Raw genomic sequence first — 19,583 nt, forward strand, 5'->3', positions numbered from 1 at the left:
CGCGTTGGAATTTGGGCACCGCGGCAGCCCGTAGCCGGCTTTCCCAACATGGCGTTTCCCCAAGACGTCCACGTCAGGATCTGTAACCAAGAGATTGTCAAATTCGACCTGGAGGTGAAGGCGCTTATCCAGGTACTAATGCCCGGGACCCCCGCCGGGGTCCAGTAGCCCTAAACCCAAGCTCCACTGGCCTTCTGTGAGCTCTGCGGTCTCACTCCCGAGCTTTTCCCCCTTGGTCCCGTCCCCTTCGTCCCCTTGACCGTTGGCCTTGATACTCCATCTGGCTGCCGTTGGCTCGCCCTCTTCCGGGACGCCCCCTCCACCTCAGCCCCGACCAGCCTTCCCCTTTGTGGTCCCTCCCCTACACACCTCTGGCCGTCGCCTCGCCCCCACGACAGCCTCAAAGCTTACCTGTTATCCTGCTTGGCCCCGCCTTCTGGCACCGTCCTCTCCATCCTTTGGTAGCGTCCTGGAAGCCATTAGCCTCGCCCCCTGCTGGCCAGCTCCCTGGGTCCGATGCCCCGTGGCACCAAAGGCCACCTGGCATGGGAGGCACCGTTCGTTACGTGAAACGAACGTCACCTGGACCGTAGTTGAGATTGTTGTAAATGAGGAAATCGAGTCTGCCTGGATCAGAAAGCAGATACTGGCAAAACTGGGACCCGGACAGGGAAAGTCAGTCTGTAGAAAAGACTTAAGAGTCTACTCTTTCCTTTAACAGATGGGGTAATTGAGGTCCTTTGCCTTAAGCCAATTTTAAGGGTAGAAGGTAGTATTGCAGTAAATCAATTGGCATAGGCAAGAGTTAGGAATGTAGAAATGGTTCCTTGAGTTTAGCAAAAAGAAACCAAAAGTTTAAAACCTTCCTTTTAGGCAGATCGTTTCCATTTCCAACAAATGTTACTAAACATTCGATATAGACTCAGAGTTTGCAACTAGCTGTCGTAAAAGGTGAAGGAAAGTAAGGCTACCCACGGAAATCAGATGCAAAATAAACCAAATTAATAGCTTATTATATGTTGCAAGGACTGTGATTTAACGAGTAATCCAGAGAACAAGTGAGGCAACTTGATGCAAACATTTAAACGTCTTGAACTTCACATTTTCCATGTGTAAACTACAAAACATCTGGACCAATTCTAGAAAAATAAATTTAAGATTCAGAACAGATGAAATTGCCTTTTCACATAATCTAAATTGCTTAAGCGCCCTTTTGCACTTTCCAACATTTGCATTCTCATGATGAGAGCAATTGATGATAGCTAGATTTAGCATACTCTTACTGTGTTCCAGCTCCTCTGCTAAGCCCTTTACATAGGTACCTGGTCTGTGAAGTGGGTATGTTGTGATGAGGAAACTGAGGCACAGAGGACTCTAACTTTCAAGGTTACACAGCTAATAAACTGCTACAACCAGAATTTGAATCCACATAATCTGGCTCTAGGGCCTGCTTTAAAACCTGGCCCTGGGATGAGGTCTCCATAGACCTCTACGAGCTGGAGGAGGAGTATTACTCGTCTAGCTCAAGTCTTTGCGAAGCTAATGGTCTGCCTCTGTGTGAAGCTTACTGGAGGCTGGACCTCAACACAGACTCCACTGACGGCCTCTGAGGCCCTCTGCCGGCGTCCCCAGAGCCCAGTGCTGGCCCCCTGCAGGCTGCAGCCCCTGCCCACTCCCACGCCGGTGGCCCCGGCCCCATGGAGCACGCCTGAGCCTCCCAGGGCTCCCCTCCCCAGGCCTCTAGGGTCTTAGGAATGAAATCCAGTGCTCCCCTCTGGGCCCACCACAGCCTCAACTCCCTTAAGCCTTGGGGAGCCACCGTGGCCTCTTTGGGAACTGTTTCAGCCCAGGGACAGCCCACCTAGGAGTGTTGGGGGAGAGCAGTGCCCCCAACCATGCTGGGGTGGCCCATCCTTCCTCGAGTCGTCACCCCTTATTTGCTACCTTCCTGGCTGGCTGGATGGAAGGAAGTTTCCAGGATAGTTTGTCCTGTTGAGGACCTAACAGCGGGGCAGGGTTGATGCCCAGCATTGGGAGACCTGACCTGAGCATGGTGTTTACAATGGCGGGGAGGATGGAAGTGCTCAGAGTGGACAGTACTAGCCAAGGCCAGGCCCCCATGCAGAGCTCTGCCCGCTACCTTGCCCTGAGGCTCTCTGCGCTAGCTGACTGCCCCTGCAGGGCTGTGGGGAAAAGGGGGCTGCCCACTCTTGCAGAAGTCAGGTAGGGTCCTTCCTAATTCCGCTGCTGCATACATTTTGGTTATTTTTGTAATGAGACTGTTGAATAAAACCAGCTCTGCCCTTTTGCAAAAAAACCCCAAAAAACAAAAACAAAAAACCTGGCTCCGGTAATTTTGAATGTCCAGAAACAAATTCTAAATCTACCTTCAAACATGTTTATAAACAGTGTGATTTATAATAGATGGTTTGTAAAATTAGATTGAGAAGTTAATCTTGGCATATGAGGCCAGGAATTTAGCATCCTGATTTTCAAGTTGGAAAGATCTAAAGTTATAGTATCTCTTTCGGATGTTTATTCTTGTCAGATGTATAAGCTGCTTTAAGTCTTTCATAGTGGCTGGGTGGCGTTTTGTTAAGCTTCAGGAACTAAGAAGTCAAGACAATTTTGTTTCTATCTATGCCTTTATGTTGCTTGGTCAGAATTAACGTAAAGAGGGATGAGAAAATGTAAATTATAATGTTTTTGCTTGTGTTGCAGAGGTAAACAGCAAAGATCAGGATGAATTACAGTCAGTAGGCCAAACTTAGTTGTGCTGTAAGCCAACTCTCTCACTGTACAGCTGGTGTCATTTCATTGCATTGTCTTGAGAAAGACCTCTTCATCTCTTCAATGTCTCCTAGGATATTGGAGATTGTTCAGGGCCATTAAGTGCACTTACCGAACTGAATACTAAAGTGAAAGAGAAGTTTCAACAGTTGCGGCACAGAATACAGGTGAGTGTCTGCAGAGCTGGGATGCTGAAACTGGGTAACGATGAATGGGGCTTGGAACTGGGACTAACTTCTGCTCGAGAGCTGTCCAGGTCCTTCAGTAAATGTTCAGATGGGAGTAGTAAACGTTTAGACAGTGGAGGTAACTGTACTAACCTGCTATCCAGGTAGAGATGAGGGACTTCTGAATGCACACTGCCAGCTATGTTACAGGTAGATAGTAGGGACACCATTGTGCTGGGAATTTTTCAACTTGAAAACTCTGAGGTCACTTGCATTACTTTCTTTTCTCTACCACTCTCTCCAACCCATCCACCTCAATCCATTAGCAGTGTCCCCTGGTTTTTTTTTTCCGTGCTGTCACTTTGCCCAGCCTCTTCCTCTCTGTTTCTGTAGTCTCCAGTCACATCATATGCATATGTAACAGTCCTGAATTCGACTAGGGTATATGTGCTGTCTCCAAAAACAATAGAATGAGAAAAGTAGCAGTCTGAATAGCATAGGTGTTTCTGTGCTGTGCCCTGAGTGAGGGTAAGATGGGTGGCATGGAGCTGGCCATTCCTGTCTGGGTCTTGGGGCACCTGGTCTCGCTGCATATGGTTCTTGGATTTAAAGACTTGTGCTGTCTTTATGACATGGCCCCAAATGCCAGCCAATAACCCTGTTTTTGCTTACCAGAAGAAGACAGTCTGTTCCAAAGATGATAGAAAAACTGGCAGTTTGGACCCTGAAAAACAGGATGTCTGTGTCCTGTGCGTTGCTTCCTAAGGGATTTTCAAGGGCAATTTTGGCAATATGCAGTTTTTGTCAAAGGAGTTCACTTGAAGATTTCAGCAATGTCACTGAACCTGGCTGATCTCTTTCCACCTCCATCTCTAGTGCTGATTTAATCATTTTAATTTTTTAATTTAGAAAGCCTGTTACTTTCACATGTTTTTTATATATGCGTATATGTGTGTAAATATTGGCAGGCAGGAAAAAGTGCAGTGAAAATCTTAGGTGTGTCTCCTTATTTGTTCTCTGTTCCCCTCCTCCAAATAGGTAACCACTCTTATATGTTACTTATGTATCTTTCCATAGTTTCTCTACTCAGATACTAAAAAAGACAAATGTTTTCTTATTTCTTTCCCATTTCTCATCTAAAAGGTAGCATATTAAAAGTGGTATTTTAGTACCATTTTTAAACTTAATATGTATTGGAAATCTTTCCATGTCAGTATTGGGAAGCTTCCTCATTCTTTTTTTATAGCCATAATTTATTTTTGGCCTGTTCTCTGTCAAAGGGCATTTATTTGGACTGATTTTTTGCTTTTTAAAGCAAATTTATTCCATGAAAGACCGTTTTTCAACTCATATGACTTCAGCTCTCCAACCACACTCACCACCTTAAGTATAAGTATTTCCTTGTTCTTTCTGTTTAAGTTTCTGTGTGCTCACCCAGTGTTTATGTCCTTCACTAAGTAAGATAACCTCAGTACATTTACACATTTGTTATGTCCCTCCCTCCCAATCATCAGCTCTTCAAGCACCAGTCTACCCCTGGCACCTAGTAAGGCCCTAATAATTTTGCACATGGTCAATGAATATTGACTCCATCCCAGTTTTAATCTGCATCTCCAAACATTTATTAATGTATAAACAAGCATATAAATAAATAAATTAGTATATAAATGAGCTAATAGTTTATGTTTTTGCATCAATAGCTTGATTAAAACTGGAACTTGTTTTAATTTGAAAGCCAAAAGTATGACATGACCAGACAGGGAAGGACAAATATCATATGATATCACTTACACGTGGAATCTAAAGAATAATACAAATGAACTTATTTACAAAAACAGAAATAGACTCACAGACATAGAAAACAAACTCGTGGTTAACAAAGGGGAAAGGGTGGTGGAGGGCTAAATTAGGAGTTTGGGATTAACAGATACACAGCACTATATAGAAAATAGTTAAACAACAAGGATTTACTGTACAGCACAGGGAACTATATTCAAATCTTATAATAACCTATAATGGAAAAGAATTGGAATATATATATATATATCTGAATCACTTTGCTATATACCTGAAACTAACACAATATTGTAAATCAACTATACTTCAGTTAAAAAAATAATGACATGAGGGCTTCCCTGGTGGCGCAGTGGTTGAGAGTCCGCCTGCCGATGCAGGGGACGCAGGTTCGAGCCCCGATCCAGGAGGATCCCACATGCCGCGGAGTGGCTGGGCCCATGAGCCATGGCCGCTGAGCCTGCGCGTCCGGGGCCTGCGCTCCGCAACGGGAGAGGCCACAGCAGTGAGAGGCCCGCGTACCGCAAAAAAAAAAAAAAAAAAAAAAATGACATGAGACTCAAGGTATATTGACATCTTTAATTCTAGTCTGTCTGATAGTGCCATCATCTGAAGTTCTTGGGGGTCTCAGCTGGTTGTTAGGTCTGCTGTCCCTCACTGTGGTGGACGGTTGGGTCCTGGTGTTTGGTTATTTTGGGCTCTGAGTACTCCTCTTCAGAAGCCCTTCCTGGTGGGACTTTTGTGTGGCCTGAGTTGAAGGCAAGTCTCTTCAAAGGTTTTTGCATTTGCTTTTGCCAGGTCTCCTAGGATTAGCACAAGTCTGGGAGCACTTTTGTGTTCATTTCTCCTCGTGGAGTTTCTGAAACCACTCAGGGAGTATGAATTTGAATCCTAGATCAGTGTGAGGGTAGCTCCATGGTTATATATTCTCAGGGAAGGTATTTTGTATCCCTCTAGCCAGACCCCACAGCAAAAAAGGACAAGCTTCCACATTTTCTCTGTGCTGGTTGACAGACATTTTCCTAGTTCACCTTTTCACTGAGGGTGTATCCCTTTGTGGTCCTGGCTTTGTGGTGTTCTCCATTCCAATTCCTGGCCTCAAATGGCCAAGGCTTCATTTTCTGTCCCCACATGGACTTTACTTTTTTCTGTTTTTTTAAAAATATTTATTTATTTGGTTGTGCTGCGTCTTCGTTGCAGCAGGTGGGCTCTTTAGTTGTGGCAGGTGGGTTCCTTAGTTGCTGCTCGCCAGCTCCTTAGTTGTGGCATGTGAACTCTTAGTTGTGGCACGCGTGTAGGGTCTAGTTCCCTGGCCAGAGATTGAACCTGGGCCCCCTGCATTGGGAGCGTGGAGTCTTAACCGCTGTGCCACCAGGGAAGTCCCCCCACATGGACTTTAAAACCCTCTTTGCCGCCAGTCTAAAATGAAATATGTACAGAGATTGAGAGTAAGCATGAAGCAACAGTAGTGGTATTTCCATCATATTTCAGAGTGGAATCAGTAGGCTCCTATATAGTTGTATTTTTTTCCTTCTCTTTTCAGGCATGCCCTAGATTAGAGAAGCGTATCTCCTGCTCCAGGGCAGCCTCACATCCCTCACAGGAAGACCGCTCTGGCTCTTAGTTCCCTTCTTGTTTTGTGGTCCTGGGGATGCTCCTTACTTCCTGCAGACTGAGCTATCTATGTAAAAGGATGTTTATTGTATGTGAACTGGCATTCCTAAGTCTTCGTTCTAGGAGGGTTTTCTTTTTTCTAATATTTATTTATTTGGCTGCATCAGGTCTTAGTTGTGGCATGTGGGATCTCTCGTTGCAGCACGTGGGCCCTTCATTGCGGTCCGCAGGCTCCAGAGTTTGCGGGCTTAGTAGTTGAGGCATGTGGGCTTCTCTCTAGTTGTGGGGCATGGGCTCAGTAGTTGCAGCACATGGGCTCTCTAGTTGTGTCGCGCGGGCTCTAGAGCATGCGGGCTTAGTTGCCCCGTGGCATGTGGGATCTTAGTTCCCCGACCAGGGATCAAACCCGCGTCCCCTGCATTGGAAGGCAGATTCTTTTTTTTTTTTTTTACGGTGTGCGGGCCTCTCACTGTTGTGGCCTCACCCGTTGCGGAGCACAGGCTCCAGACGCTCAGGCTCAGCGGCCATGGCACACGGGCCAAGCCGCTCCACGGCATGTGGGATCTTCCCGGACCCGGGCACGAACCCTTGTCCTCTGCATCGGCAGGTGGACTCTCAACCACTGCGCCACCAGGGAAGCCCTGGAAGGCAGATTCTTAACCACTGGACCACCAGGGAAGTCCCTAGGAGGGTTTTCAAGTGCTGTTGCATAATAGAAGTGCTCTCCAGTTTTGTATTAGCTTTTAAAGTCATTTTAATTTAGAGCTGTTTTCCCCCCACAGGAGCTTGAGCAGTCGGCTAAAGAGCAAGACAAAGAGTCGGAGAAGCAAGTTCTGCTCCAGGAAGTGGAGAATCACAAAAAGCAGATGCTCAGGTAGGTAGAGCCTGGCCTCCTGCTAGTGGCCTTGGCTGGGTTGCTTGCTGCCTGTGAGGCTTGTGCCAGGGTTTGCCTAATAAACCTAGCTTAATGACTCAATTGTGCCATTTATACACAGACCGGATGTAATTCTCAAAGCTGGGGGGCAAGCAGGGGCTGTTGGGTAAGTGAGACTGTGTGTAGTTTACAAAAGCGTATTTAACATTATACTGTATTTTATATTTTTAAAAAAGCAAAAAAATGGTTGCTTTTGTAATACAAGGTCCTTTTTTTTTTTTTTTAAATATTTATTTATTTGGCTGCACCAGGTCTTCGTTGCAGCACGCGGGATCTTTGTTGGTGCGTGCAGGATCTTTAGTTGCGGCAGGTGAGCTCTAGTTCCCTGACCAGGGGATTGAGCCCGGTTCCCCTGCATTGGGAGCAGGGAGTCTTAACCACTGGACCACCAGGGAAGTCCCAGTAATACAAGGTCCTTTTTAATCTAAAGAGAATTGATATCTTAAAAAGTCCATTGAAAGTGAACCTACTTAAGACGGACCAAAATGTAGAAAGTTTTGAATGGGACTTTATCTTAAAAAATGAAAAAAAAAATGTAAATAAGCTTATGTTAAATAAAATTGAGGTTTTCATTGCAGCTATATGCTAATCCTTGATTATATAACTGAAGGTATGTGCTATTTCTTGGTATTGAAATTGGGGGACTTATCCAACAAAATTGTCTGATAGCATGAAACTGTACCTGACCCTTCACATTTGATGTTTGCACCACAATCAAAAAGAGGGTTGTTATTGCAAAAATATTTGAGGGCCCCATCAACTTTTCCAAGCCCTTGGTAGCCATATCCTTCTCTTTTGAAGTCCCTATCAATGTCACCATCCTTGTAGGTTTTCTCTTCATCCTTGTTAATTGGACTAGCTGTCACATCTGTATTTGTCTATGGCTTTGCTTCTGATTTGAGTAATTCTCCAGCAACATCCTTGCTGACAGCAGCTCTGTTTATAATGCCCAGCCGTCAGGAGGATAGGGACTGACAAAGACATGGGCGTGGTAGAGGCTCCTGTGTGGAGGGAGGGATGTGTGAGTGGGGACCAGTGAGACTTTGTGTCATGATGGCTTTCCTTTCCCTAGGCCACCATGGGGACTCAGATTATAAACATTGAGTAAAGAGGACCCTTGTGTAAAATCTAGCAAGTTACACCAGCAAAACCACCTCAGCATGGGTTTAAAGTTGCGAGTGGCCATTCAGGATGCGCAATTCCAGGGTAGAGGAGAGAAAGCAGTAAATTAATACTTTGGCGATTTTGTGTTGAAACAGTACTTGTGCTTACCTGGGTTATCGTGCTTGTCACACTATACAGTAAATATTTTTGCTTGTCTTTCTCTCCAGTAAATGTGAGTCCCTCAGGGCAAGGACTGTTGTTCATTTATCTCTGCATTGCAGGGCCCAGCAGAACTCCCTTGTAAACAGTTGAAAATGTAGTTGATTCTTTTAAAGTATCAGATGTGAGACGGCATAGCAGATGCTGGTCAGGCATCAGAGAGCTCATTTGAACACTTTCAACATAGAGGTGCTATTCAAAACCACCCTATCAGTTCGTGTACTCTCATTTGCCTCTTTAAATATTCCGGGGGTTAGCACAATTGATTTGAGCCAGCTGCGTAAGAGTTCTAGTGCATGAGTTTGATTCTCTGAGGAGCCCAGTTAACTTTTTTATAGTCCATCAAACAAAGACCTCACTCTAATGTAAACTGGTACAGCCACTATGGAAAACAGTATGGAGGTTCCTCAGAAAACTAAAAATAGACTTACCATATGATCCAGCAATCCCACTTCTGGGCATATACCCAGAGAAAACTATAATTCAAACAGATACATGCGTCCCTATGTTCATAGCAGCACTATTCACAATAGCCAAGACATGGAAACAACCTAAATGTCCATCGATAGATGAATGGATAAAGAAGATATGGTACATATATACAATGGAATATTACTCAGCCATAAAAAAGAATGAAATAATGCCATTTGCAACAAACCTAGAGATTATCTTACTAAGCAGAGTAAGTCAGAAAGAGAAGGACAAATACCATATGATATCACTTATAAGTGGAATCTAAAATACGACACAAATGAATGTATCTATGAAACAGATAGACAGACAGACAGAGAGAACAGACTTGTGGTTGCCAAGGGGGAGTAGGGGAGGGAAGGACTGGGAGTTTGGGATTAGTAGATGCAAACTAGTATGTATAAGATGGATAAACAACAAGGGCCTACTGTATAGTACAGTGGACTATATTCAATATCCTGTGATAAACCATAATAGAAAAGAATATGAAAAAATATATATAACTGAGTCACTTTGCTATTCAGCAGAAATTAACACATTATATTATCAACTATATCAATATTATATATCAACTTCAATAAAATATTAAATAAAAAAAGACCCCACTCGAACTCCAGGGAACTGTTCAGGAGCCGAAGACTCCTGAACAGTTTTGAGTTGTTTTGAGTTGTTTCTCGCAAGGAGATCAGGTAAAAAATGTAAATAAATCATGTCAGGCTGGACTCTTCTAATACAGTGTGTTTGTGTTGTCCATGGTTGGTCTGTGGTATGTAAAGAACAGCAAATCTTGAAGAAATACTGAAGAAGACTGTCTTATAATGATTTTTCTACTTCCTATTACACATATTGATTGAGCAGCTAATGGGCCAATAACTGTTGTTCTGGGTACTGGTTATACAAAGATGAGCGAGTCATGGTTCTCGAGGAACAGAACCAAGCCGCACACAAGGCAAGGCAGTAATGTGTAAGAGATAACTTTGAACGGGCCTTGTGTGCCCCGCTGGGAAGTTTGGATGTTACCCTGAAGTCTGGAGCCATTGTGGGCTGTAAACAGAGGCATGCTATGGCCAGGTTGCTCCCTGTGGCTGTCCTGGGGGGAGAGGGACAGTTAATGGGCAGTAGGAAAACAACTCAGAGACAGCCTCCAGGATCCAGACAAGAGGTGTTGGGGCCTGAGCTGGAGCAGCTGCTGGGGCAACCAAGTGGAGGAAGTGGTGGGGGGGTGGGGATGGACCCTGGGCCAAACTCGGGTGGCCTTCCTTACTCCCTGGCTGGAAGGAAGACCTGCTGTGAATTGAACTGACAGCCTGGTGGCATCAACAGAAACTCACACATGACCCTTCTAATTCCAGCAATCAGACCTCATGGAGGAAGGCAAATCTCACTTGCAAAATTGCTATTGACAACCTAGAGAAAGCAGAACTTCTCCAGGGAGGAGACCTCTTCAGGCAAAGGTACCTGTCTTTTTGTCTTTCTGGGTTCTGGTGACAGAATAAAGAGCAGTCGGCAAGGTGCAAAACCCACTGTGGGGAACCCCTTCTTGTTTTCAGCATAAAATTAGTATTTAATTTTATAAGTAATATTTTTTTTAAGTATGAAAGAAATATATTCTTATTTGTAGTAAATTAGTAAAATAAAAATATGAGTAACAAACTGAAAGTAAGTCATAATTGTACTACTCACAAACATTTTGATATATTGCCTCCTCTCATTATTTTTTCTTCCATATTTTTTATAAAGTCAATATCATACCATGCATAAAATTTAGTCTCCTACCCCCCTTCACTTAGTATCGTTGCACAGACTTACATTTTTTTTAAAAAGCTCTTTAAACAAAATGTTAATAGTACATAGTATTCCCTTATATTAACTAATCCCCTGTTTGTGTGTGTTTATATTTCTAGTTTGTCAGTATTATAAATAACACACCAGGGCACATGTCAGTACATAAGGCTTTGTCCACATTCTGGATGTTTCCTTTGGAGAGATTCCCAGATGAGATTATTGGTTCAAAGGCGTGAACATTTCTAAGGCTCCTAACACATATCGCCAGATGGCTTTCAGAAGGTAGCACCCGTTTATGTTCCTAATCAGCAGTCTTCAAGAGCATGCTCTCTGCACGCCTTTGTCACCACTGACTATAATCATTTAAAAATACGTACTAATTCGATAGATTAAAAAATGGGATCTCATTTGAATCTGGGGCTTTCCTGCAGCCGGGCTTTTGTTGACATTCCTCCTCCCACTCTGGACTTCTAGGAAAACCGCCAAAGAGAGCCTGGCCCAGACGTCCAGTGCTATCACAGAGAGCCTCATGGGGATCAGCAGGATGATGTCCCAGCAGGTCCAGCAGAGCGAGGAAGCCATGCAGACGCTGGGTAAAGCCGGGCCTGCAGTGGGAAGCTGCTCCCAGAGATACGGGCTCCAGAGCCCTTGCCCCCGGGCTCCTCCACCTCTGCCCCCGTCCGCCCCCAAGCTTACTGATCTGTGTGGCTTCTCACTTCTTTGACAGCCTGGTCTTACCCAGAGTGGGATACGCCGCTCTCATTTCCCTTTTCGGTTTTTATAGTTGTACTACAAGATCCACGCAACCCCATCAAAATGTGCAGAAGCACTCCCAGGGGCTCTCTCCTGGAGAGTGGGTGCAGCAAGGCTGGAGGAGGGGCCTGGGAGTCCGTTTCTCATCTAGGGCTCTGGGGACCCCCCTGGCCAGGCAGAGAGATGATCAGTTATTGGCTGGCAGCTAGTCTGCTAGCATTTCATCAGCTTACAGTTGTACTCCCCAATGTTATTTTTACTGTGAGCTCCTTTTATTTCTTTATTTTTGGGCTGCACCATGCGACATGCGGGATCCTAATTCCCCGACCAGGGATCGAACCCATGCCCCCTGCAGTGGAAGCACGGAGTCCTAATCACTGGACCGCCAGGGAAGTCCTGTGAGCTCCTTTTAAAAGATGCAGTCAGGGCTTCCCTGGTGGCGCAGTGGTTGAGAATCTGCCTGCCAATGCAGGGGACACGGGTTCGAGCCCTGGTCTGGGAAGATCCCACGTGCCACGGAGCAACTAGGCCCGTGAGCCACAACTACTGAGCCTGCGCGTCTGGAGCCTGTGCTCCACAACAAGAGAGGCTGCGACAGTGAGAGGCCCGCACACCGCGATGAAGAGTGGCCCCCGCTTGCCTCAACTAGAGAAAGCCCTCACACAGAAACGAAGACCCAACACAGCCAAAAATAAATAAATAAATTTAAAAAAAAAAAAAAAGATGCAGTCAGAGGCCACAGAAGAAGCTTCCGCAGACCATCTGGGTCTCCCCAACAGCTTTTCCATGATGTCTCCCTTATAACACAGAAGAGAATCTGCCCTGCCCGGGATCCTCCGTGTAGGAAAACAGGAAGAGAGTTTACTCTTTGAAAGACTTTTGGAAGATTTTACACAGAGACCAAAGTAGAGAGCCTGGTACATGAGTCCCAGGAACCCATCACCCAGCTCCAGCAGTTGTCAACTCCTGGTCAGTCTTGTTTCAACTCTGTCCTCACTATGCTCCCATCTGGATTACTTTGAAGCAAATCTCAGACGTCATCCATATAAATATTTCAGTATGTCTCTCTAAAAGATAAGAGACTCTCGAAACAAAAAACAAACAAAACAAAACCACAATACCATTACCACCCCTAAAAACTATCTGTAATTTTGAACCACTCCTTTTTTTTTCAGTGTACTATCAAAACAGGCAGAAGCAAAAGGGAAGCAAGCAGCTTATCCCCAAGGTCACTCCCTGTGTTTGAAAATTTTCTGGGTTTAGGCTCGGAACCAGCTGGTCACCTCCTCTGAGTGTGCACCGGGGTCATGGCCTGAGCCTGGGGAGAGGCCTTGGAGAACATGAGAGGGAGGAGCCGGCCTAGCCTTGGAATCGAGGACTTTTCTGCCTCTGGTGCGAGCGACAGGACACCCACACCCAGCACGTATATCAGAAACAGACCATATATTTAAGTGGTGAGAAGGCTGCACAGATCCTGATGGTTTCTGGGGTGTTGAGGGTCATTCTTGGGGTACATTTTGTAGGAGAGAGAGCCATTGAAAAAAGAAGAATGCAGTTCTTTTTTTTTTTCACTTATTTATTTTTGGCTGTGTTGGGTCTTCGTTGATGCACCAGGCTCTCTCTAGTTGCGGCGAGCGGGGGCTACTCTTCGTTCCGATGTGTGGGCTTCTCGTCGCGGTGGCTTCTCTTTGTTGTGGAGCATGGGCTCTAGGCGCACGGGCTTCAGTAGTTGTGGCTCTTGGGCTCAGTAGTTGTGGCCCACGGGCTCTAGAGCGCAGGCTCAGTAGCTGTGGTGCATGGGCTTAGTTGCTGCAGGGCATGTGAGATCTTCCTGGATCAGGGCTTGAACCTGTGTCCCCTGCATTGGCAGGAGGATTCCTAACCAGTACATCACCAGGGAAGTCAAAGAATACAGTTCTTAATCCTTTCTTTATGACTCACAAATTCAAAAGTCTTTTAGGGGCTTCCCTGGTGGCACAGTGGTTGGGAATCTGCCTGCTAATGCAGGGGACACGGGTTCGAGCCCTGGTCTGGGAGGATCTCACATGCTGCAGAGCAACTAGGCCCGTGAGCCACAACTACTGAGCCTGCGCGTCTGGAGCCTGTGCTACGCAACAAGAGAGGCCACGATAGTGAGAGGCCTGCGCACCGCGATGAAGAGTGGCCCCCGCTTGCCACAACTAGAGATAGCCCTCACACAAAAACGAAGACCCAACACAGCAAAAATAAATTAATTAATTAATAAACTCCTACCCCCAACATCTTCTTAAAGAAAAAAAAAGTCTTTTAGGACCACAATTTTTTTTTAAAAGCCCATTAAGGATATGATCTCTGGTATTTGCTGTAAAATTGTAGGTGGGGGGAATTGAATGGGAGTAGTGAGGGGACAGGACTGCCAGGGAGTTGGTGGTTCATGTGTATGGGTGCTGACACATGGCACTTCATGATATTATTCTGTCTACTTTTGTGATGGTTAAAATTCTCTGTAAAGAAAGTTTAACAAAGAAAGGCCTATTAGGTTTTTACTTAACAGGTTCTTACTTAGGTTTTCAAAATGGCAGCAGGCATGGAGAAAGAGGGCTGAGAGGGATTTTTGTTACATGAGTGTTTGTTTTTACCCGTTCTCTGTGGTTTTTTTTTTTAAATAGATCTTTATTGGAGTATAATTGCTTCACAATACTGTGTTACTTTCTGTTGCACAACAAAGCAAATCAGCCATATGCATACACATGTGCCCATATCCCCTCCCTCTTGAGCCTCTCTCCCATCCTCCCTATCCCACCCCTCCAGGTCATCGCAAATCACTGAGCTGACCTCCCTGTGCTGTGCGGCTGCTTCCCACCAGCCAACTATTTTACATTCGGTAGTGTATATATATCGACGCTACTCTCACTTCACCCCAGCTTCCCCCTCCCACCCCATGTCCTCAAGTCCATTCTCTATGTTTACCTCCTTATTCCTGCCCTGCAACTAGGTTCATCAGTACCAGTTTTTTTTTTATTCCATATATATGCGTTAGCATACAGTATTTGTTTTTCTCTTTCTGACTTCACTCTACATGACAGACTCTAGCTCCATCCACCTCACTACAGATAACTCAATTTCATTTCTTTTTATGGCTGAGTAATATTCCATTGTATATATGTGCCACATCTTCTTTATCCATTCATCTGTTGATGGACATCTGTAGCTTCCCTGTCCTGGCTATTGTAAATAGAGCTGCAATGAACATTGTGGTACATGTCTCCTTTTGAATTATGGTTTTCTCAGGGTATATGCCCAGTAGTGGGATTGCTGGGTCATAAGGTAGTTCTATTTTTAGTTTTTTAAGGAACCTCCATACTGTTCTCCATAGTGGTTGTATCAATTTACATTCCCACCAACAGTGCAGGAGGGTTCTGTTTTCACAACCCCCTTTCCAGCATTTATTGTTTCTAGATTTTTTGATAATGGCCATTCTGACTGACGTGAGGTGATACCCCATTGTAGTTTTGAGTTGCATTTCTCTAATAATTAGTGATGTTGAGCATCTTTTCATGTGCCTCTTGGCCATCTGTAAGTTTTCCTTGGTGAAATGTCTGTTTAGGTCTTCCGCCCATTTTTTAACTGGATTGTTTGTTTTTTTGATATTGAGCCCCATGAGCTGTTTGTATATTTTGGCGATAAATCCTTTGTTGTTTCATTTGCAAATATTTTCTCCCATTCTGAATGTTGTCTTTTTGTCTTGTTTATGGTTTCCTTTGCTGTGCAAAAGCTTTGAAGTTTAATTAAGTCCCATTTGTTTATCTTTGTTTTTATTTCCGTTACTCTAAGAGGTGCGTCAAAAAAGATCTTGCTGTGGTTTATGTCAAAGAGTGTTTTTCCTGTGTTTTTCTCTAAGAGCTTTATAGTGTCTGGTCTTACATTTAAGTCTTTAATCCATTTGGAGTTTTTTTTGTGTATGGTGTTAGGTAGTGTTCTAATTTCATTCTTTTACATGTAGCTGTCCAGTTTCCCCAGCGCCACTTAATTGAAGAGGCTGTCTTTTCTCCAGTGTACGTTCTTGCCTCCTTTGTCATAAATTACATGCCCATATGTGTGTGGGTTTACCTCTGGTCATTCTATCCTGTACCGTTGATCTATATTTCTGTTTTTGTACTGGTACCATACTGTCTTGATTACTGTAGCTTTGTGGTATAGTTTGAAGTCAGGGAGCCTGATTCCTCCAACTCCATTTTTCTTTCTCAAGGTTGCTTTGGCTATTCGGGGTCTTTTGTGTTTCCATACAAATTGTAAAATTTTTTGTTCTAATTCTGTGAAGAATATCATTGGTAGTTTGATAGGGATTGCATTGAATCTGTAGATTGCTTTGGGCAGTATAGTCATTTTCACAATATTGATTCTTCCAATCCAAGGACATGGTATATTTCTCCATCTGTTTATGTCATCTTTGATTTCTTTCATCAGTGTTTTATAGTTTTCTGAGTACAAGTCTTTCACCTCCTTAGGCAGGTTTATTCCTAGGTATTCTATTCTTTTTGTTGCAGTGGTAAATGCGAGTGTTTACTTAATTTCTCTTTCTGATTTTTCGTTGTTGGTGTATAGGAATGCCAGAGATTTCTGTGCATTAATTTTGTATCCTGCAACCTTACCAAAGTCATTGATTAGTTCTAGTAGTTTTCTGGTGGCATCTTTAGGATTTTCTATGTATAGTATCATGTCATCCTCAAACAGCGGAATCCAAATCCTCCTTTTCCGATTTGGATTCCTTTTATTTCTTTTTCTTCTCTGATTGCTGTGGCTAGGACTTCCAAAACTATGTTGAATAAGAGTGGTGAGAGTGGACATCCTTGTCTTTTTCCTGATCTTAGAGGAAATGCTTTCAGTTTTTCACCACTGAGTATGATGCTTGCTGTGGATTTGTCATATATGGCCTTTATTATGTTGAGGTAGATTCCCTCTGTGCCCATTTTCTGGAGAGTTTTTATCATAAATGGGTGTTGAATTTTGTCAAAAGCTTTTTCTGCATCTCTTGAGATGATCATATGGTTTTTATTCCTTAATTTGTTAGTGAGGTGTATCACATTGATTGATTTGCGTATATTGAAGAATCTTTGCATCCCTGGGATAAATCCCACTTGATCATGGTGTATGATCCTTTTAATGTGCTGTTGGATTCTGTTTGCTAGTATTTTGTTCAGGAGTTTTGTATCTATGTTTAACAGTGATATTGGTCTATAATTTTCTCTTTTTGTGATATCTTTTTCTGGTTTTGGTATCAGGGTGATGGTGGCTTCGTAGAATGAATTTGGGAGTGTTTCTCCCTCTGCAATTTTTGGAAGAGTTTGAGAACGATCGGTTTTAGCTCTTCTCTAATCTGTGTTTTTCAAAACGCTACTCTGTTTCCTCTGGTAATTTCTTTTATTTGTTAATTAACTTGTAATTTTGTGAAAAGGTAATATAAATTACGTGGTTAAGGAAAAAACCTCCAGGCCAACACTGTCCCATGGAAACATAATGGGAGCCACATACATTCACTTAAAATTTTTCATTAGACACATTAAAAAAAGTAAAAACAAACATATGAAATTAATTGTAATCATATATTTAACCATTTCAATATATAATTCATAGTGAAAATTATTGAGATATTTAACATTCCTTTTTTTTCTTTCCACACTAGAGCTCTGAAATCGTGTAGGTATTTTACCCACAGAGACATGGATATTTGGATTGGACACATTTTACACACTCAGGTGTCACATGTGTCTAGTGGCCGTCGTTCCGGGCTGCACAGCCCTGGACAGTACAGGAGGGAAACAGAAAGACGGCTCTCCCTTCTGACCTCCCCCTGCCCCTGACTTCCAGGTCTGCTGCCAGAGGGGCGCACTGTTACCAGTTTCTTTCATAGCCTTCTGAGACCCTCCAGCATGCAGAGTACAAGCAAATTAAATGTTACCTATCCCTTTCTTACAGAAATGGAAACATTTCACATGTTGTCCTTCATGCCTCACCTTCTCACCCGACAACATGTTTCATTCTGTGGCTGTTCTGGTGATGCCCTGTAGAGGAATCTTGCCAGGGAAACCTTCTTCCTCAAGTGTCAGGTCCAGGAACCCACACTCCAGTTAGTTTGACATGTGGGCACAACGAGGCTTAAGGGACACGTGCCTCCTTGTAGGTTTCACACAGGGGCTGGAGCACAGGTGTCACGTGTTTAAAGCTACAGCCAGTGTCCCAGGACTGCAGGACAGGCATGTGTGAGGGCATGTGGCAGGACCCAGGACATCCCTGCCCCTTCACGATCCCACAAAGAGCAGATCTGACCACCAGGCGTCCTGGCGGGTGCACCTCACAGGCGGCAAGTCCTGCCCCCAGCCCTGCCCCCACAGAGACCTCACAGTGCCTGTCCACGGCACCCGCGTTAGTTTTGCGGCCGGGGGTTCTTCTCAGCAGCGCCTGCCTCCTCCAGAAAGCAGAGATCGGTGGTGAGGAAAGGAACCGTCCTCTGCCCTTTTCCCTGGTTATGTCCATGTTGGGAGGACTCCTAGTTATGGCCCTGTGACTGTATGTAAACAAACCTCCTCCTTCCCTGAGCTGGATGGGACCCAGGGAAGTGCCTCTCCTTGCCCTGTCCTTGTTCTGTGCTCCTCTGCGTCACGTCTGTTCACATCCTTTGCCCTGGCTCAGAACTTGCTTCCGAGCACAGTGTTAATTACTGGGAACCCAGCTGGCAGAGCAGAGTCTTTGGATTCGGTGTTGTACAGTTTCTTAGTCAGGCTCCCTCCCTCTTTTGTTTCAGTTAATTCTTCACGGACTATCCTGGATGCAAATGAAGAATTCAAGTCCATGTCGGGGACCATCCAGTTGGGACGGAAGCTCATCACAAAATATAATCGCCGAGAGCTGACCGACAAGCTTCTCATTTTCCTTGCGCTCGCCCTCTTTCTTGCTACGGTTCTCTATATTGTGAAAAAGCGGCTCTTTCCGTTTTTGTAAGATCTGAGAGCTGCCAGCTTTTGCCCTTTGAGTTCCAGTGTCAGGATCCAGCCACGCTCCTGAGCTCTGGCCCCGGCCACCAGACTGATCCACGCCCCCCAGTCTGCTCCAGTCGCTCAGCAGGTCCGATGGAGACACAGCCCCGCCTCCTGGAGCTTCTGCAGGTGGCTGGCGTGTAAGGGGCGAACAGAGCAAGGGGAGGGAGGCCTGTCATCGGGACACCTGCAGAGACAAAGGGACTCCAAGAGCTGTCCCACACTGTGGGTGGCTGCCACTTGAGGCACTCGGGCTGGCCTCCAGGATTGGATGCCCCTCTTGGGTCCCCCTCCCCCACTGCAGCCTTAATGCCAGATCTGGAGGAGGGAAGAGAAAAGGGGGAGAAAGAGGAGGATGGAAACTCACGTCCATTCCTTGAATAAAGTTGACTAAATTTTTTTTTTATTTAAAAAAATGTATTTATTTATTTTTGGCTGTGTTGGGTCTTCATTGCTGCACGCGGGCTTTCTCTAGTTGTGGCAAGCGGGGGCTACTCTTCATTGCGGTGGCTTCTCTTGTTGCGGAGCACGGGCTCTAGGCATGTGACTTCAGTAGTTGTGGCTCTAGGGCTCTAGAGCACAGGCTCAGTAGTTGTGGCACGTGGGCTTAGTTGCTCCGCGGCATGTGGAATCTTCCCGCACCAGGGCTCGAACCCCTGTCCCCTATATTGGCAGGTGGATTCTTAACCACTGCACCACCAGGGAAGTCCCAAGTTGACTATTTAACAGCATGAAATGCATTCGGTTTTCTAAGGTATCCCTCTGGGAATTCGTGTGCCTGTCTTGATGTCCAGATTTCTAGAACATGAATTTGGATCACTGATTTGTTCACTCACCAAAGAGTGATTAATCAACAGCCACATGCAGGGTGTCACAGACACTGCTGTGGTCCCTCCCTCAAGGAGCAAGACGAACAAGATCCCGCAGACTCTCAGGAAG

The 19,583-nt window shown here is 44.9% G+C and overlaps 1 protein-coding gene across 1 annotated transcript; it reads left to right on the forward strand.

The window, feature by feature from the left end:
• Window positions 1-19,093, forward strand: BNIP1 (BCL2 interacting protein 1). Its single transcript, XM_019946062.3, has 6 exons — window positions 1-132; window positions 2,865-2,957; window positions 7,148-7,239; window positions 10,446-10,547; window positions 11,353-11,471; window positions 18,413-19,093. The coding sequence occupies exons 1-6, from the start codon at window positions 49-51 to the stop codon at window positions 18,607-18,609; spliced, it is 687 nt and encodes a 228-aa protein (XP_019801621.1). The 5' UTR covers window positions 1-48; the 3' UTR covers window positions 18,610-19,093.
• Window positions 19,094-19,583: the final 490 nt, after the last annotated feature.

The sequence above is a fragment of the Tursiops truncatus genome, chromosome 3 (genome assembly GCF_011762595.2).
Source record: "Tursiops truncatus isolate mTurTru1 chromosome 3, mTurTru1.mat.Y, whole genome shotgun sequence".
NCBI lineage: Eukaryota > Metazoa > Chordata > Mammalia > Artiodactyla > Delphinidae > Tursiops > Tursiops truncatus.

What these genes read in the sequence shown, in the direction of transcription:
- BNIP1 (XM_019946062.3), top strand. Translation starts at nt 49, where the DNA reads ATGGCGTTTCCCCAAGACGTCCACGTCAGGATCTGTAACCAAGAGATT. An exon ending in AGGTGAAGGCGCTTATCCAG is followed by an intron (nt 133 to 2,864) that starts GTACTAATGCCC and finishes AATGTCTCCTAG; the next exon opens with GATATTGGAGATTGTTCAGG. An exon ending in GGAAGCCATGCAGACGCTGG is followed by an intron (nt 11,472 to 18,412) that starts GTAAAGCCGGGC and finishes CTTTTGTTTCAG; the next exon opens with TTAATTCTTCACGGACTATC.